This window comes from Carassius gibelio, chromosome B14, assembly GCF_023724105.1.
Source record: "Carassius gibelio isolate Cgi1373 ecotype wild population from Czech Republic chromosome B14, carGib1.2-hapl.c, whole genome shotgun sequence".
Lineage (NCBI taxonomy): Eukaryota > Metazoa > Chordata > Actinopteri > Cypriniformes > Cyprinidae > Carassius > Carassius gibelio.
Window position 1 is genome coordinate 13,350,341 of NC_068409.1, and position 19,305 is coordinate 13,369,645.

At 37.1% G+C, this 19,305-nt stretch overlaps 2 protein-coding genes across 3 annotated transcripts; one reads left to right on the forward strand and one right to left on the reverse strand.

Moving 5' to 3' along the window:
• The first annotated feature begins 40 nt into the window (after positions 1 to 40).
• Positions 41 to 10,067, forward strand: LOC127971982 (DNA-directed RNA polymerase II subunit RPB2). Its single transcript, XM_052575345.1, has 25 exons — positions 41 to 180; positions 455 to 527; positions 760 to 910; positions 1,021 to 1,133; positions 1,952 to 2,171; positions 2,318 to 2,476; positions 2,591 to 2,755; positions 2,881 to 3,077; positions 3,243 to 3,362; positions 3,469 to 3,655; positions 3,782 to 3,925; positions 4,018 to 4,157; positions 4,333 to 4,444; positions 4,532 to 4,686; positions 4,758 to 4,956; positions 5,124 to 5,292; positions 5,597 to 5,693; positions 5,790 to 5,884; positions 6,285 to 6,535; positions 6,616 to 6,705; positions 7,394 to 7,501; positions 7,907 to 8,020; positions 9,027 to 9,187; positions 9,304 to 9,499; positions 9,743 to 10,067. Exons 1-25 carry the CDS (start codon positions 162 to 164, stop codon positions 9,830 to 9,832), a joined length of 3,525 nt encoding a protein of 1,174 aa, XP_052431305.1. The 5' UTR covers positions 41 to 161; the 3' UTR covers positions 9,833 to 10,067.
• A 41-nt stretch (positions 10,068 to 10,108) lies between these two features.
• LOC127971985 (insulin-like growth factor-binding protein 7) lies at positions 10,109 to 17,609 on the reverse strand. 2 transcript variants are annotated; one of them, XM_052575349.1, is made up of 5 exons: positions 17,131 to 17,609; positions 14,696 to 14,805; positions 12,875 to 12,982; positions 12,499 to 12,625; positions 10,109 to 11,109 (listed from the first exon to the last, which is right to left on the reverse strand). In XM_052575349.1, the coding sequence occupies exons 1-5, from the start codon at positions 17,543 to 17,545 to the stop codon at positions 11,090 to 11,092; spliced, it is 780 nt and encodes a 259-aa protein (XP_052431309.1). In that variant the 5' UTR covers positions 17,546 to 17,609; the 3' UTR covers positions 10,109 to 11,089. The 2 variants fall into 2 exon arrangements, with proteins under 2 accessions (XP_052431309.1, XP_052431310.1); XM_052575350.1 differs by having other exon boundaries at positions 10,109 to 11,166; positions 17,131 to 17,605.
• Positions 17,610 to 19,305: the final 1,696 nt, after the last annotated feature.

Consider the following 19,305-nt stretch of genomic DNA (forward strand, 5'->3'; position numbering starts at 1 on the left):
AAATGTGAATAAATATAATAATATATCTTGCTTCGGAAGTGACGTATAATTCCGTAGCCGTGTTGTTCATAGCGGCTCCGACACAAAGCGCCGTGGTGTGAGGCGCGCAGATAACCTCTTTTTAATTGAATCAGAATTAAAGTTATTCACAAGAAAATATCATGTACGATCAAGACGAAGGTATGTGTGTGCTGTTTTATTGCAGTAAAATGTGTAGCTAGATACTGTAGTTTTAAGCGTTAATACAGCGTAAGTAGCTAACAGGCTAAAGCTAGCTTTGACCAGAAAGAGTTATGCCAAACCATCCAACTTTTATTATAAGTTAAAGAGTTTATATATATAAAGTAATGCATTCGGTAGTAAGCATGATTTGTCAGCTAACGTTACTGTGTTGTTGCACTATTTGCCATAGATCAACTCTTTTTATGATTAAATATCTTCTTAATTATTGTAGATATCCAGTATGATGAAGATGATGATGAAATCACCCCTGATCTGTGGCAGGAGGCCTGTTGGATTGTTATTAGGTAATCAATAAATAGCAGATTAATAAATCGTAATTGCATTTGTGCTGGAGTTTGTGTAACTTTAATTAAGGTACAACAATTACATACATTTATGTGTGTGTGTTTACATACATGCAAACACACACACACACACACACACATATATATATATATAACCATAATGATGAATCTAATTAGTAAGAGGAAACTTTGATATAGCTTTGCTTGTTTCTTGTGTCACTTCTCTTTCCAGTTCATACTTCGATGAAAAAGGTTTGGTGCGACAGCAGCTGGACTCATTCGATGAGTTCATCCAGATGTCTGTGCAGAGGATTGTGGAGGATGCTCCACCCATTGACCTGCAGGCTGAGGCCCAGCACACATCTGGAGAGGTGGAGGAACCGGTGAGTGGCTGGAATCAATGCCCTTTTATCATGTGGTTATGGTCCATTCTAAAAAGAAATAGACTGTTTTAAATAAATAAAAATAAATTAGATTTTTTTTTCTTCTGCAGCCTCGGTACCTCCTGAAGTTTGAGCAGATCTATCTGTCCAAACCCACTCACTGGGAAAGAGATGGCGCTCCGTCACCTATGATGCCAAACGAAGCTAGACTTCGAAATCTAACGTGAGTTTTGAACCTTTAGACAAAATATTTAAAGTTTGTGTATTTGTATTTTGATTATTGTATTTTGTAAATCAGGCTTTTACGGCTCATATGGTATGATATAGGAGAATACAGAACTTATATTTGAGGAGGACAAAAAAAGCCCTCAAACTACAGAAGTATGAGATTAAATTTTGATAGCTTGTAGTGTAAATCATTGAGACCTTTATAACAGTATAACAGGGGACCTAAATAAAATGCATATAAATATAATTCGTCACTCTTTATCTCCCAAAAATATGTGTAGCAAAGTCTTAAGTTGTTTAATTGCACTTAATATGTAAGCTTGTAGTGTTATGATCAAAGCTCTGCAGTTTTTATTATGTGGGACTGTGGGCAAAATAACGCAATGCAATACAATGATGACTGAGAGATGAACAAATAAACTTTCCTCAAAAGGCTTGTGTATCATTATTGATACTCTCATTTTAACATTATTTTTCTAAAAATAATTCATGAATAATCAAGTAAACAAGTTGTTTACTAGTCTAGTATGTCTTCATCTTGAAATGTTTCAAAAAATTTAAGTTATTCTTATAAAAATCCATATACAGTTGATTTCACAGTTCTTGAAATTATTCTAAAAGGCCTTTTACATACTAAGAAAGTTAAAAAAATCAAACCGATGACACTTTTGAACAAAGTTTGATCATGTTGATAATTTACAGACCTTATAAGTTTGTGTAAAAGGTTAAATGATTTTGTGTGAACCTCATATTTGTCCTACAGGGCAGAGCTTTTATCGCATGTTGTATCTGAATGTGCACTGTGACTTGCAGCTATTCTGCCCCTCTGTATGTGGACATCACAAAGACCATCATAAAAGATGGAGAAGAGCAACAGCAGACACAGCATCAGAAAACCTTCATCGGCAAAATTCCCATCATGCTCCGTTCCACGTACTGTCTCCTCAGCGGCCTAACAGATCGTGATCTTTGTGAGTTGAATGAGTGCCCACTGGACCCTGGAGGCTACTTCATCATCAATGGTTCAGAGAAGGTCCGTTTTTTTTTTTCATAATACAGCATAAAATACTTTTTGTTAATGAAATTGTATCACATAGTTTGTTGACATTTTCCATCAATTGAATTTTGTCTCAAAAGTCTGATTTCGATTAAGTGTAATGTGTTCTGTCCTTTCTCCAGGTCCTGATTGCTCAAGAAAAGATGGCCACTAACACAGTGTATGTGTTTGCCAAGAAAGACTCCAAGTATGCTTACACAGGAGAGTGCAGGTCATGTCTGGAGAACTCCTCCAGACCCACCAGCACCATCTGGGTCAGCATGATGGCCCGTGGAGGACAGGTCAGTATTTGCAGTTGGTAAGCAAGTATTCTGCTTGCAGATTGAGCCAAGTTGAGTGGATTTCTTTAAATCTTAGTGCACAGAATCTTATGCAAATATTTCTTCTGCATCCAGGGAGTAAAGAAAAGTGCCATCGGCCAGAGGATTGTTTCCACTTTGCCGTATATCCGGCAGGAAGTACCCATCATCATAGTATTCCGTGCATTGGGATTTGTGTCTGACAGAGACATCCTGGAACACATCATCTATGACTTTGATGATCCTGAGATGATGGAAATGGTATGTACCCTTTTTTGTGGAAACTTAAGCAATCTTTAGTTAAGTAGAGGTTTATTTTATGAGTGCAAATTTCATTTGTGATTCATGTCCAGACTTATAACAGCGTTCTCTGCTTTTTCCCACAGGTGAAGCCATCTTTGGATGAGGCCTTTGTGATTCAGGAACAGAATGTGGCTCTGAACTTCATTGGTTCCAGAGGAGCCAAGCCTGGTGTCACCAAAGAGAGAAGAATCAAATATGCTAAAGAGGTTTTGCAGAAGGAAGTGCTGCCACATGTTGGTGTATCAGATTTCTGCGAGACCAAGAAAGCGTATTTTCTAGGGTAAAATAGTATTATGATTTTATCCTGTTTGCATAGCTTTTTTATGAAAAAAAAAAGATATATGACAATTTAATGTCCCTGTTTTATAATTTTTTATATGTTTTTATTTGTATGACGAGAGCTGTATTGTAATATAATTAAATACTGTTTGCTTTCTCTGTTTAGTTACATGGTTCACAGACTATTGTTGGCTGCTCTGGGCAGACGAGAGCTGGATGACAGAGATCATTATGGCAACAAGAGGCTTGATCTCGCAGGACCCCTGCTTGCATTCCTTTTCAGAGGGTAAGACTCAAACATTCAAGATGCATTCATTAAATAATGCTTGTGTATGGTTCTAAATGAAAATTACATCCCGAGTTGAAATCTATGTATCTCCCATTTTTTCCAGAATGTTCAAGAATCTGCTAAAGGAGATCAGGATCTATGCACAGAAGTTTATTGACAGGGGGAAAGACTTCAATCTCGAGCTGGCCATTAAGACTCGCATCATTTCTGACGGACTCAAGTATTCTCTAGCCACGGGGAACTGGGGCGATGTAAAGAAAGCTCATCAGGCAAGAGCTGGAGTATCGCAGGTGAGATCACATATGCTTTCTTTTCTGTTTACAAATGTTTCTTCATTTTTACTAATCGATCACTCAGTGTTCATTTAGAATTCCAAGGCGCTCATTTGTTTCCTCATTGTCTTTTTAAATACGAAGGTGCTGAACAGGTTGACCTTCGCTTCTACTCTTTCCCACCTGCGACGTGTAAACTCCCCTATAGGACGAGATGGCAAGCTGGCCAAACCTAGGCAGCTTCATAACACACTGTGGGGTATGGTGTGCCCTGCTGAGACCCCAGAGGTAGGATACCGTAACACTAGTATGCATGTGACCCTCAACCCTAACCTAAGTTTTCGGTGAAGTGATTAAGATGGAGTGAAATTCTGTTGCAGGGCCATGCTGTAGGTTTGGTGAAGAATTTAGCACTCATGGCCTACATTTCTGTGGGATCTCAGCCGTCCCCCATCCTGGAGTTCTTGGAAGAGTGGAGCATGGAGAACCTGGAGGAAATCTCACCGGCTGCCATAGCAGAGTGAGTGTCATCCTGGGGGCAGCAGCACACCGCTGAAATCGACAAGCTTCACAAGCGAAACGTTTTGATTTCACAATGATGTTCTAGTTTTTAAATGACTTGTTTATAAAACCACATTCAATTATTTAGCAAATTTCTATTGAATAATACAACAAATTGTGCTTCTCCTTTTCAGTGCAACTAAGATTTTTGTGAATGGTTGCTGGGTGGGTATTCATAAAGATCCAGAGCAACTGATGAACACCCTGCGGAAACTGAGGAGACAGATGGACATCATTGTGTCTGAGGTGTGGCATCACTTGTGCACCACTCCAGTTTAACGCTTTAGTCGGTGTACAGCACCTAACGGTGATCTTGTTTTCATCGTGGTCCAGGTGTCAATGATCAGAGATATTCGTGAGAGGGAGATCAGGATCTACACAGATGCTGGCAGGATCTGCCGTCCGCTGCTTATTGTAGAAAAGCAAAAACTTCTTCTGAAGAGGCGACATATTGACCAGCTCAAAGAGAGGGAGTACAACAACTACAGGTACATACTTAAGTGAAAGATATCAGGTTTCAGAATCGGCCTGTTCTTCTTTAACAGAGTCTCTTGTGTAGTTGGCAGGACCTAGTAGCCAGTGGCGTGGTTGAATATATCGACACACTAGAGGAGGAGACCGTGATGTTGGCCATGACCCCAGATGACCTTCAGGAGAAGGGAGTGGCTTATTGCTCCACCTACACACATTGTGAGATCCACCCGTCCATGATTTTGGGCGTCTGTGCATCCATCATTCCCTTCCCTGATCACAACCAGGTACCTACATATTACATATCGGCTATTGTGGATTTATTTACATTTTTAAGTATTTGAATTATCTGCAAACCCAAATATGATATTTCATTTGACAGTTTTCTAGTATAACCATTTGTAAGAAGTTGTATATAAAATAGCGTCTAAATGATGCACTCTCCTGTCTACAGTCTCCCAGAAACACATACCAGTCTGCTATGGGTAAACAAGCCATGGGAGTTTACATCACTAACTTCCATGTGCGTATGGATACCCTGGCACATGTGCTCTACTACCCCCAGAAACCCCTAGTCACGACTCGTTCCATGGAGTACCTGCGCTTTAGAGAGCTGCCAGCAGGTATATCAGAAGTGGCAGTAAAGACATTTACAAAAGATTTCCATTTGAAAAAAACCTGTTCTGGATTAATGACTGCTAAAAGTTCAGCTTTGCATGACAGAAATAAATTACTTTTAATATATAGTAAAAAAAAAAACATTATTGTAGCATTTCATATGTTACCGTTTACATTATTTTTCATCTAATAAATGCTGCATTGGTGAGCATAAAGAAAAACTCACCGAACCCAAAGTTTTTGAAAATTAATGTGTAAATGATCTGATATCATTTTAATTTTTAAACTCTAATCCATTTTTCTTAAAAGGTATCAATTCCATTGTGGCTATTGCATCATATACTGGTTACAACCAGGAAGATTCTGTCATCATGAACCGTTCGGCTGTGGATCGTGGATTCTTCAGGTATTGGATTCTAGGTTTAGCTGGAGAAATTGTATTGTGAAACATTCCTCCCTTTTCACAAATTTCCTGTTTTGATTCAAATGTCTATGATCTCAGGTCTGTGTTCTACCGCTCATACAAGGAACAGGAATCTAAGAAAGGCTTTGACCAGGAAGAAATCTTTGAGAAACCCACCAGAGAGACCTGTCAAGGTGCAAATTCTAGTGTTTCTGCTCTTCTGTTTATCCTAACCAGTCACAAAGCAGCATGTTTGCAGCATCGTATAATACTTCTGTCCTTACCATTGCATGGTGTACCTTGTATAATTTTTTCAGATATCACCATGAAAATAGCCCTGATGCTGGCATGGAGTTAAAAAGTCAATAAATAAATTAAACTATTGCATGGAGCAAAAAAAATTAAATCAGAAAATGTTTTTATTTATTTGTCTACATGTGTGGTCAAATGCATTTTTACAGTTTGAATATTGTTGTGTAGTGTTGTTGTAGTGTTGCAGTAAACCTTAAGATAAACATGGAGATGGGATGCATTGCTTTACAGAGCTTTTCTGCATAAGGTGCATTATCATTGCTGTTTCATTTTTCTCTAAAGGCATGCGACATGCCATCTATGACAAGTTGGATGACGATGGTTTGATTGCTCCTGGTGTACGTGTGTCTGGCGAGGACGTTATCATTGGTAAAACTGTAACGCTTCCCGAGAATGACGATGAACTGGATAGCACCAACCGTCGCTACACTAAGAGAGACTGCAGCACATTCCTGCGCACCAGTGAGACCGGAATCGTTGACCAAGTCATGGTCACGCTAAACCAAGAGGGCTACAAGTTTTGCAAAATTAGGGTATGTACTGATTTGACTCTGAGGTTTATTTATTTATTTTTTTATCTTTAAACTGTTTGCATTTTGCAAACTTTGTGCAGGTCCGTTCGGTTCGTATACCACAAATTGGAGACAAGTTTGCCAGTCGGCACGGTCAGAAGGGTACCTGTGGTATCCAGTACAGACAAGAGGTAAGTGTGTACATAAGTCTGGAGGCCGGTACAATTATTTTATGTTTTTGAGAGAAGTCTCTTAATGCTTATCAAGGCTGTATCTATTTGGAAAAAATGTATAAAGATAGTAGGATTGTGAAGTAATATAATGCAGTTTAAAATAAGAGTTTTCTGTTTTAATACATTTTGAAATGTCATTTATTTCTGTGATGCAAAGTTGAATTTTCAGCATCATTACGCCAGTCTTCAGTGTCACATGATCCTTCAGAAATAATTCTAGTAAGCTGATTTGCTGCCTTAAAAACATTTCTTAGCATCGAAAATGGTCATTTTTTTTCATTTCACAGAATCTTTTTTGACAAATTTAGGTTTACTAAAACCTTTTAATCAGTGTAATGCACTTTTGTTGAATAGAAGTATTAATTTAATCAAGAAAAACAAAACTTTACTGGCCTCAAACCTGTGAACAGAAGTGTATAATAGAGGAGGTAATGTTGTTGTGCTCATTTTTAATGTCAGTTTGACTAAATGTGTATGCCAGCTTTGTTTAGACTAGCCTGTAGTTGAAGGTCTGTATACAGGATGTGGCTCTCAAGCAGTTCCTGATAGCAGAGACTCACAGCTGAAGGCCTTGTAAACAGTCACCCAAGAACTCGAATGCAGATAAAGTGTGTGTCTGACCAGAGCTGTGAATTTCTCTCATTAGGACATGCCGTTCACATGTGAAGGAATCACTCCAGATATCATCATCAACCCTCACGCCATCCCCTCCAGAATGACAGTCGGCCATTTGATCGAGTGCCTGCAGGGGAAGGTACTTTGTTCTCTGCTCCAAATCCTATATATCATACTTGTCATTCAACTTGTTTTCTACTTTAGCAACAGATGTTTATTCTGGGAACATGTGTTTGTACACATGCACCACAAAGATTCTCAAGCTTATTCATGTGGGAATATTTGGTACTTTGTAAGGAAGGATATTTTACAGAATTGAACAATTCTGCTTCCAGGGACTCTTTTTATGATTCCTCTTTTGTAGTGATTATATATTCTAATGTGCACATTTATGCACTTAAAAAATAATTATAAATATGTAGTTAATGTTTAACTTCACATTATAATATGAGCAGCCAGTTAGTAATTACATTGATTTAACTCATGAGCCTGTGTGTATTAAATATAGTTCTGAATTCTTCTTTTTATTTCCTCTTCCGTTCAGGTGTCCGCTAACAAAGGGGAGATTGGTGATGCCACGCCATTCAATGATGCTGTGAACGTACAAAAAGTCTCCAACCTGCTGTCAGAATATGGTTACCATCTGAGAGGCAATGAGGTGAAGAGCTTCTACCTCCCAATGTGGCAGCACTATTAAAGGGATAGTCCACCTAAAATGAAAATGTAAAAAATGTTTGCATCCTGAACTTGCTCCAAATCTGTAATCGTTTCTGTCTTCTGTGAAACATAGAAGATATTTTCAAGAATGTTCTTAACATTTGAAGCGGCACTGCACAGACAGAGCAGCTCAAAGCATAAGGAGCTGTCTGCTGTCTATTGCTCTTGCAGTTCTTTGATGTCACACACCGATCGGTTTGATGGTGATGATCTGCTTAAAGTCTTACTTTTACTTATAGTGTACTTAAAGTGTATTTATCTAAAAAAGTTCTGGTAATACAAGGTAACTACATGGGGTAGGGTAAGGTTTAGGGGTAGGTTCAGGGTTAGTACCCAGTTATTACATAGTTATTGTAATTACTATAATAAGTACATAGTATGTACATGAGGAACAGGACTGTAAAATAAAGTGCTACCAATGATTCAATGAACCATTTATAAAGAACCATTTACTATACCTGAATGAATCAGCCATTTGAACGAATCAAATTAATGAATGACACGATGTCTTAATCATTAAGGCGTTTACCACCGCCTACTGGCAGTTTTAGTTGATTATTCTAATTTAAAGAAATAATTTCATATTTCCGTGGTAGTAATAAAATAAATTATTAAAGGTGTGGTTCCCCCACCCAAACTCCCCCACTCATTGTCCAATAACCGTAATGTAATATACTCAAACAAAGTATTTCTGAAGCTACTTTTTATAATATCTGTTTGATGCTTTACACAACATTGAATTTAAAAGGTCTTTTGGGAGTAATTTTCGAGCCAGATTTGATGTGTGATTGATTTGCGATTAATTAATCACCACGTAATTTCATTTAAAAAACAATAATCGCTTACCAGCCTTTGTAAATAACAATACAATTTTTTGATTGGACTGTGCCTTTGAGAATGTATTTAAGAATATTTAAACCTGTTTCTAATGATGGTGTTTTTTGCAGGTTCTGTATAATGGCTTCACCGGCCGTAAGCTCACCTCTCAGATCTTCATCGGACCCACATACTACCAGCGTCTGAAGCACATGGTGGATGATAAAATCCACTCCAGAGCCCGTGGCCCTGTCCAGATCCTCAACAGACAGCCCATGGAGGGTAGATCACGGTGAGACAGCTCTATTATACATGGAGTTTTTTTTTTTTTTGTCATGCATAATATATAAAATCTCCTATCAGATCTTAATACTTTTTTTTTTTTTTTTTTTTTTTTTCTCCTTTCAGTGATGGTGGGCTGCGTTTTGGAGAGATGGAACGTGACTGTCAGATCGCTCACGGTGCTGCTCAGTTCCTTAAAGAGAGGCTTTTTGAGGCCTCTGACCCATACCAGGTCCACGTCTGCAATCTATGTGGCCTCATGGCCATCGCAAACACCCGCACACACACCTATGAGTGCAGGGGATGCCGCAACAAGACACAGGTGAGCAAGAACTGATATCCTGACTGATAGTTTTCTAAATGCAAGTTATTGATCTTATTGTGATCGATTCATCCAGTGCATGGATGCAATGGAGGATGGTTGTTGATTCAGTTCCCACAATGAACAAGCAATGACCTATTACCTTAAAGGGTCTAGTGAGCATATAGAATTTGTTTTGGATTATTTAAGATGGTAAAATGGGCTCTTTCATCACTCTTTCCATCCTCTGCTCTGCTCTTTCAGATCTCTTTGGTGAGGATGCCGTATGCCTGTAAGCTCTTATTCCAGGAGCTGATGTCTATGAGCATTGCCCCACGGATGATGACCAGCTAAACAACACACAGATGAATGATGGAATACAGGATACAAAGAATAATGGAAAAAAGTATAGGGAAAATAATTTTGAATGGATCCCAACAGCACTTCCTGCGGTAACTGCTGTGCTTGTGAACTTCTACAGTTGTTGTTTTGTTTTTCATATGTTATTGTTCTGGAACAGATGTTCTTGCTGTTCAACCGAGAATAAAATAAAGTTTCCTTTAAAAAAAAAAAAAAAAAGTGATCATGATGACATTGCTTAATTTTTCTGCACAGACACCACACTGCATGCCTCTTCAAGTACATCTTTATTCATTAGTGTTATACAAATATCAAAACATAAACGGATGCATTAGATGCTCAGACTTAAAGACAACACTTAATTCTACTGTAATTTGGGAACCAACGGAATTTTAACACCTAGAAAATTGAACTCGGGCTCTTCTGAACTACACTAGTTGTGACTTGTCATGGCATTAATTAAAAAAAAAAAAATTGTTGGCTTGCTGTCACATGTTAATACACATGGAAAAGTTGAGGGGAGAAAATCATTTATATTTTTAATTTGGTTAAAATCTGATTTTTAGTTTGATATAATGTAACATTTACTCTAGGCCCATGGTTCTCAATTAAATATGATTTTTGGTGCATCATACTAAAACATTTGAGAAACCCTGATTTAGATGAAGTAGTCTTAAAGTTTTAACTGAACCTTGGAGGAACAGCATCTAAAAGTCTTAGAAACTGTGCACAAATAGTTTCAAAAAATAATTGTTTTTCAGCACCATAGACATCAACCAAAATGAAAGAAAACTAAAGGAATGAGTAAAATTTGTATCATTAAAACATCTTGAAAAATCACAAAGAGAAGTAAAACATACATATAAGCGGAGAAGAGATATTTGAGTGCTTTCACGTGCATGCAAGTGTGAATGATATTATGTGCCGTATGAAGTGTGCGTGTCTGAATGTTCGTGTTCTCGGAATGTGCGTAACTTCAAAAATCAATATGATGGTTGTCTTGGTTTGCGCTTTACAGTATCAAAGTTGTTCTGCAGGCTGACACGTTGTAGAGTGAGGTAAAGTGTAGGAATGGAGAAATGTTGGAGTTTGTGTTTTTGTGAGTATCTCAGAACTTCTACAGAATAAAGTGTCCGTGTGTAAGTTGCTGTTTGTGGTTCAGGTGGAGCGTGTGAGCAGTGATTGCACTAGATGCTTGTCATTAATGCACAGGCGTAGTGTTTCAACATCTCAGTCGGAGGCCACGTCCTCTTACAGCTCATCATCCTTCCCTGCATACAAACAGACAAGAGGCACCAATGACAAAGACGTCTTAGTTTTCTAGTTGGCTGAAAAGAAAGGAATTCTGTGTTATACAGCCAAACAGGTAATTAACATTACAATTATAACTCGCCTAAAAACTGAAGTTCTGCTCCAAGATCACAATAAAAGCGGTTTATATAATTTGTTTGCTGTATTCAAAATCTTATGTGTGAGGAACAGATTGAGATTTAAAGGGATAGTTCACCCAATAATGAACATTTTGTCATGATTTACTCACAATAAAGTTTTTGAATTCAAAAGATATTTTGAATAATGTTGGTAACCAAACAGTTAATGGTAGCCATTCACTTCCATAATTTAAAATTTTTGGGTAAACTATCCCTTTAAACAGAGTTAATTTAGTGTTATTTATATAATACAGTATTATTAATATTTAAAATAAGTAACTTTTTATATTTTCAGTTTTTATTTAAATTTGAGAAATTAATATTTTAATTAGGCTAAAGTTTAAATTAATTTGAGAACTAATGTGCTTTTATCATATATATATATATATATAGCTTTTTTTAAGTTTCTAAAATAACTTACATTTTCTTTAGCTTTTTCTATTTTAGTTTTAGTCATTTCAGTAAAAAAACATTTTTAAAAGCTTTTTTCAGTACTAGTTTTTGCATCTTATTACAACCTCGCCTTGTTTTATTTCAGTTAGATCCCAAGGAACCATTTCTAATTTCTGCATATATTTTATTCAAGTTTTCATTTTTTATAGAGTGTTTATGTTTCATTTCAATTAATGAAATGATTTTAAATAATTTTAGTTTTAGTTGATAACAGTCAACTTAAATACTTTTACAACTTAAAGCTTTAAAATGTAATTTGCTTCTCCATTCAGTTAAGAAAAGGCTTTGTTCAACAGTCAAATCCATGCTTATTGTATGACTTCGGTCATATGGAATTTTTTTTGCAATTCTGGAAGTCACAGAATGATTCCACTGTTTGGAAAACAGCAGCTTGGACATTGTGCTATACATAAGTAAATCATGATTAGCTAGCAAGCTTTTTTAGAAATCAGTCATTCAATCAATCTAATCTAATCTGTAATTTTAGAGCATGGCTCTTGACTGACTGAAACCAGGGTATGTTCCTCACAAAGCTGTTTTATGGGCTGTCAACATGCAACAGCAGAAACTTGTCACTGCAACCATCTTGCTCAAAGGGAACTGGCCAAGAAAAAAGTTTGGCATGATGGAACACATTCTGTACAGCATGTGCTGCACACATAAGTTTCTGCTACATTCTTTACTCGTGCATGTCTTTTATGTATCCTGAAGCATGAAGTAGGTACGAATGGACTGAGTTATTGTGCATCAGTCAACCGTTCAACTGCACTCACTTACCCTTCTTGTGTGGAATGTCATTGATGGAATCCACCACATGAATGGTGCCCACGGCCGATGCTTCACCCTGGATGTTGCTGGCATGACACTCGTAGAAGCCGTCCTCATCCTTGGTAAGTGGAGATATCTGCAACAGATGGCCATCAGATGTAGTTTTCACCCAATCTGTTCTCAGTGTTTCAATAAGTGCAGAGAACTCCAATCAAATGTAACCTGAGATGAGTCCTTTTAGAGCAGTGCGGCCAACAAAAAATGCTATAACGATTTTGCGTTGCGCAATAAATAACACTTGTAACTTGTAGCAGAAAGCTTGTAGTAGTTAAGCATGGGGAGATAAATAAACGAAAGAGTGTATATTTAGTTAAAATGTACTTACTAGCACCCATCCGGTAACCTCATGCTTTTCAGGACCTCCACGGGTCTGGACAGCCAGGTTGTCTTTGTCTCCAGGGAGAGGAAGAGTTTTGTCTTTGCTATTAGATACCTATGAAAATCACACAGTCATGAAGATATTTCACTTTTACACTCAGACTAATTTCAACACACAAACGCCTAAGCACATAATGTTGTAGCTGACTACAGCTTGTTTGTTCTGTGGTGGTTTTGATTATGCATGATTAAGTTACACCAGACTCTACAGGAAGAACCGTATCATTCACACAGATTAGCAAATATTTTATTTTTAGTTTTTCTTTTTTGTTTTTCCTCTAAACTATAACCACATGTGGAACCAGACACGCTAGATCGTAAATTAATAAATAATGTATTGCATTTTGCAGTTTGATAAACAGCCATCTGAAGTCAAATGTTTAACCTTTTTTTTTTTTTTTTTACAAATTGGCTTAATATGAAGGAATTTTCTGTATTGACTTTTATCAGGTATTTCCCTGTATTTTCAATTTATTCTGTGTTTAAGGGTTAAAAGAAGAAAAGTCCATAAAATGTCATGGCTGAAAATGACCAGTACCTTTTCAGTTGCGTATGTTTTTAAAGTGTGAGGTGTATGGTGAGATAAACATAAGCATATTACTGAAGTTACAGTAAGGCTATGAAAATAAATGCTTAAATTTTGCATGTTGGTACCTGTCAATAAGCATGGCCCCCCTAAATTTGGAATCCTATCACACCAAACAATTTTAAATGAATTGCGCAGTCCTGTACTGTGTGTGTGTGTGTGTGTGTGTGTTTGTATATATATATATATATATATATATATATATATATATATATATATATTAAAATGTATTAATGATATTTACAATTGTCTTATTATCTTTATTGTTGTTGCAGTTATTATTATTATTTCATGTAATGGTACGTGTTAACTTATGTTTTTTCTCTGACTTTTCAAACTACTCCCCTCACTCTTTCTCAAGTCCGTCTTTCAGACTTTAATTTTATTGCTTAAACTTTTTAATCTCCTCCTCTGATCTCAAGAGACGCGAAAAGTAATTATTGAGGGACTCTGGGTTTGCATCTCTGTAATAAAAATATCCCGCAGGGCCCCTCAAACTGAGGCAAGGGTGGAATTCGGCATCCAGAACATAATCCAGTTTCCACCATTTATGAAGCATAACTAACCTGATCAACAGAAACTGCCTACGAAAATAAAACCCATATTACCTCATGGTTAAATAAGCATTAAACTAATTTACAGATAGAAAACTGAGTCAGAGCTCAAACATATTTTTAAAGACCGATATTTCCCAGGGTTTCAGATTTCCTGAGAGAGTTTTTTTTTTAGTGGGAAAACACCATTAGTCATTTTTGTATCCGGTCATCCGCTGTGGCTTTTTATATTAGTGAACTTCTCGCCAGTACAAAGCAATGCCCAGTGCCATTGAATTCCTTGATCCTATCTTTAAGGAGAATGCCTGTCTCCTTCAGTTCTAGAATGGAAAAATGTGATCGCTGATGACACACTTGATAAAGTGCTTCCTGCTCTGATTCCTCCCTTGTTTTTGGTGCTATTGTTTCTGTGCTGTGTTATTCATAGAAGTGGACATCCTTTAACATAGCTGGAGCTGTACTGTATGCACAAACACATCCTTCCTATATTCCATACGGGTTTTGTGTTTGTTCTATAGAATCTGATATACATGAAAACACATCAGCTCAGACATTACATACTTGTAAAAACAATATCCATAGATAAACTGTTTTTTTTTTTTTTATTAATAATAATCTGTTCTTTTACTTTTCTCCAGGTGAGCACAGGTGTTGGTATCCCGGTGGCTTCACAGCTCAGGAAGACCTGCGAGCCAGTAATGTTCCAGACCTCTCCTGGAGCTGTTACAATAACTGGTGCTGCAGAGGACACACACACACACACACACACACACACACAAAAAGATTTAGAAGTTGCATTCTAGTTGCATATTATATAATAAGCATGCCATGCCGAAATGATCAGCATGTGGGTTTCTCTTGTGCCTGGTTGAGTAAGGAATTCTGGAACCGAGTTTGCACCCTGCACTGATGGACAGATTGAAATACAGACAACAGCTGCATTGTTGCTTCTAGTGTGAGAAAATCACTTCAATGGTTCACTCAAAATTTAAAAGGCTATTTCCAAATCTGACATGTCAAGATGACTTTTTCTTCTATTAGACACACAATTATGAATTATTATTTAATTCAATGTCCTAACAGTTTTCTGTTCAATTGGGACATTAATTCTTAGGGGGAAAAATAACTAAGTTTACACGAATTCACTCCTGTTGTAATATATACATGCACTTAGGTTACTTTAGCAAAGATAAGGGTAAGAAAATGTGTTTTTACAACCTGCAAACTGATACCTTGTAGTGGAGGAGTATTTCAAACAAGGTAAAACAAATCAGTTTCCATTCCTTCTGAGTTCTGTCATATTGTCAGCTTGTTGGGTTGATTAGGAGAAGACAGAGGTCAGAGAAAGCTCGGCTGGAGAGGCTTTTCCATATAAAGAATCCGCTGTCTCTTTTAATCCCACGCCAGAATGCTGTTATAATGAATTATACGCAGGTTCACTGATCCAAGCTGTCTGACTGTGCTTTAAACCAACAGTATGCCTGTGTGATTTGCTAAACAAGACATTGCTATTTGATCAGGCCTGATCTCCCTATTCAGAACTGAAAATCCACCCGAGGCTGGAATTTCAGACATGTCTGTTCAGGGATAGCGAAACGTTTCCACCCTGTATGAAAACAATAGCCTCTGGCCTGTTCTGTTGTTGCCTTAACACACTGTCAATGTATCTGTGTGCGCACAGTTCATTTGTCCCAGGGACAAAGTACAGGACTGGTCAAGTGCTCCCAGGAGAAAAGAAACTTGAACACAAGCACATGACACCTGAATCATGTGAGGGGATCATGTAGGGCATTAACAAATCTTAAGTAGAAAAGTAGTTGTTGACGCAGCTGTGGATAAAGCCAGCGTTTCATTTCTTTGCACAAACACTCTGATCCATGTGATCCCCGTGGTCAAATTCTACTTTGGATGAAATAAAAAAAACTGACCTTTAAATAGCTGTGGGTGGTTAGGAACACTTCAAAACACTACGCCTAAATGTACTTGCAATATAAACAGTCAGTGAGCCATTATAAATATAAAATAATTAATTAATTTTGCCATTTAGGTACAGAACTATAATTTGGGGCTAAGCTAAGCTACATATTGTATTTACAATTTTAATACATTGGCCTCAAAACATTTTTGGACACTTAAATCACACTCAAAAATGTATGAATTCCATTGCATTATGCAAATACATAATGCTTTGAATTCCTAGTGACAGGCTCCACTGTGAAAATGTACCCCTTAGTATGACAGCTATTGGGGCATGTTGTCACAGAACATTTTAACCTTTTTTTTTTTTCCTAGTGATCTGAAAATGTTGAAAAATACAGGAAATTTAGGAGATAATATATTTTTTTAAACACGAAAAACCGTTTGAGTTCTTTACTGCAAAACCACTATCTTTTAAACATGCAAAACCTTCTGTTTTCATTATTTCCTGGCACTTTAACATTGTGCTTACCGACAGTCATTACCGCAGATTTGCTTTTTTTCCCAAATTTTTATTTGCAAAAAATATTTGAACACTGTAAGTTGAGATGATTTACACATTGAAATGGCAACATCTGTCATAAAAAGCTAAATATGTTATCTTAAGTGTGTATGGAAACAATTGACATCTAAGGTTACTGTCTAAATTTTACATGGCATAGAGAAAACAATTCAGTCCCTATTTTCTATATTATTATTTTTATATATCAGTATTTACAAAACAGCACAAAATGTGAAAAAGCTATTGAAATATATTACATTTTTATAGAAAAGAAAAAGAAAAATGTATATAGGACATTTTGTAAGAAGCAGAGTTGAAAAACATACAAAATAAACACGTTCCAGATTAAAATCTTATTGACTCGTTTCATATGTATTATACAGACTCTGATGGTTAAAATACAAAGTAACCGGGACTGATTTTTTCAAAAGTGCCCGTAGCTGCAGAAACACCTCTCTACGTATCATAGCCCACATGCACTATTAACCAGCATTATTTAATCTAAACATTTTAATTATTAATGAAAATTATTAAAGTGCTGACTGCTAAAATACAGAGATTCTCTTAGTGTTGAGGCATCTCACCTTCAGCGCATTTGCCCTTGTTCCGAATCTTAATTTCGGGTTTTTTGTCCTTCACTGCTGTGACACTCGCTGCTTTCAGCTCACAGCCGCTGTTGTAGTTCACGCCGTCAGTGCCGCACACGGGATAGTTGCTCTTGCAGACGCAGACCCCTGATTTGCTCTTCTTGTCTTTGTCGCTCTTGACGCACTCGAGTCCGGACGCGCAGCGCTTGGCTGAGGCTCCACGTCCCCCGCACGGATCTCCAGCACCAGACGCGCAGAGCTCGCAGCAGCCGCACGCGTCCAGCAGCGTCCCGGAGGAGCAGCCCTCGGCCGGTAGCGGAGCGCACTTACTCGGGTCGCAGGTGCCGCAGCTGCGGGGCACCCGGTCAGCTGACACCACAGCAAACAGTGTTAAGAGCAGAACGCAGATCATGGTGAGGTGTGAAGGGTCTCAGGCTGGTTCAGAGTCTGCTGCTTCTTTCTGCTTTGGGATGGAGGTACTAGACCCCGCCCAATAGGACCACAAACTTACAATAGCACAAGAAAACGTATCCTCATCTCTTGGCATAGTTTTGTTGAGATTGGTATTATGATCCCATGGAATACCGAAGTGAAGTTTTTGGGTTTCCTGAATGGTTGCAAGGGTGTCCCAGTTCAAAAGAGCCCAGGTTTCTTTAAGTCTCATGTGACAGGTATTCCCAAACCTTTTTTTATGCAAGGATTTCCAAATGTGATGATCCCCTTTCATAATTTATAAGGGCAGAGACACAAATATACTACGAACACTGGTAAGTGTGATATTATACAGACAACACTGTTTGCAAAATTTAAACTTAACTTTATGACATACTGTATAAAAAAAGAAAAAATTTACTTCAAAAGGTTCAATATGGAAAATATTTATTTTTGTATTTTCTCCTATGCTGTTAGAGTAGAATATTAGATGTACAAACATGAAGATAATCATTTTCAGGCCAGATTTGTTTGTATATATATATAATATATATATATATATATAAAATAATAACTGAGGATATGTACACAACTATCCAAACAGTTTGGCATTTACATATTTTTTTATACTTTTATTCAGTAAGGATGCATTAATTGATCAATAGTAACAGTAAATATGTTTTTTCAAATTTTTGTTTTCATATAAATTATGTTCTTTTGAAACATTAACAAAACCTCATAAAAAATGTATTATGATTTCCACAATGACATTAAGCACAACTGTTTCCAACATAATAATATGATAATAATATTGTTCACATATTAGAATGATTTCTGATTAATCATGTGACACTGACGACTGGAGTTATGGTGCTGAAAATTCAGCTTTGCATTACAAATGGAATACATCCTAAAGAAAACTAGGAATCTATTATTTTAAATTGTAATAGCTTTTCAAAATATTACTATTTTCACTGTATTGTTGATTAAATAAATGCAGCCTTGCTAAGCATAAGTGGGTTATTTTAAAAACATAAAAAAAAAATCTTACCAACCCAAAACATTTGAAGAGTGTATACGTTACAAAACAACAACCCTTACCCTTTTTTTCTCTTTAAAAAATGGTCACTTGTTTCTGAGAGGCAAAAATTGTAAAATTGTTTTACATCAGTTTAAAATTGTACTACTTATCAGAGTCTCTCTCCTAAAGCAGTTTTTCATAAACACATCTGATGGATGAATCCACACAGGCATCCACATGCTCCATTCACATTTACAGTAGACGATGCTTTAATTTACAACATCCACATCCATCTATTTGATGTATTTGGTTACAAATGCATCTGTTATGTCCTTGTATGGTATTTCAGAGTCTGCACGTGTTGGAGGGATGCGACAGACGGCCCGGGAGCGAGGGGATCTCAGGAGCAGGTTATGTGCCAGGCCAAGACAACTGGAGCTGAGCCAGAACAGAGACATGGACTATGAATTAAGGAAAAAAGAAAAGAAAAATAATCACAAGTCATTTAAATTTCAATTTGTGAATTCAGAGAGCTGTTTTTGTGAAGCATTCTCAACTTGAGAAACTTCTCATCCACTGCTCCCACGTAAGAAGGACCGGAGACACAACACAAATATATCTGTCAGCTAGATAAGCACAAGATATCGATTTGTACGTCTACTGAAGATATCACAGCAAAGTTATACAATGTCTCAGCCCATGTAACTATTCTCAGACGG

Coding starts and splice junctions, on each gene's coding strand:
- LOC127971985 (XM_052575349.1), bottom strand. CDS start 17,545: ATGATCTGCGTTCTGCTCTTAACACTGTTTGCTGTGGTGTCAGCTGAC. Junction 14,806..17,130: donor CAAGGGCAAATGCGCTGAAG/GTGAGATGCCTC, acceptor TGTCCTCTGCAG/CACCAGTTATTGTAACAGCT. Junction 11,110..12,498: donor TGACATTCCACACAAGAAGG/GTAAGTGAGTGC, acceptor GTTTGTATGCAG/GGAAGGATGATGAGCTGTAA.
- LOC127971982 (XM_052575345.1), top strand. Junction 6,706..7,393: donor GTATCCAGTACAGACAAGAG/GTAAGTGTGTAC, acceptor TTCTCTCATTAG/GACATGCCGTTCACATGTGA. Junction 9,500..9,742: donor GATGCCGCAACAAGACACAG/GTGAGCAAGAAC, acceptor CTGCTCTTTCAG/ATCTCTTTGGTGAGGATGCC.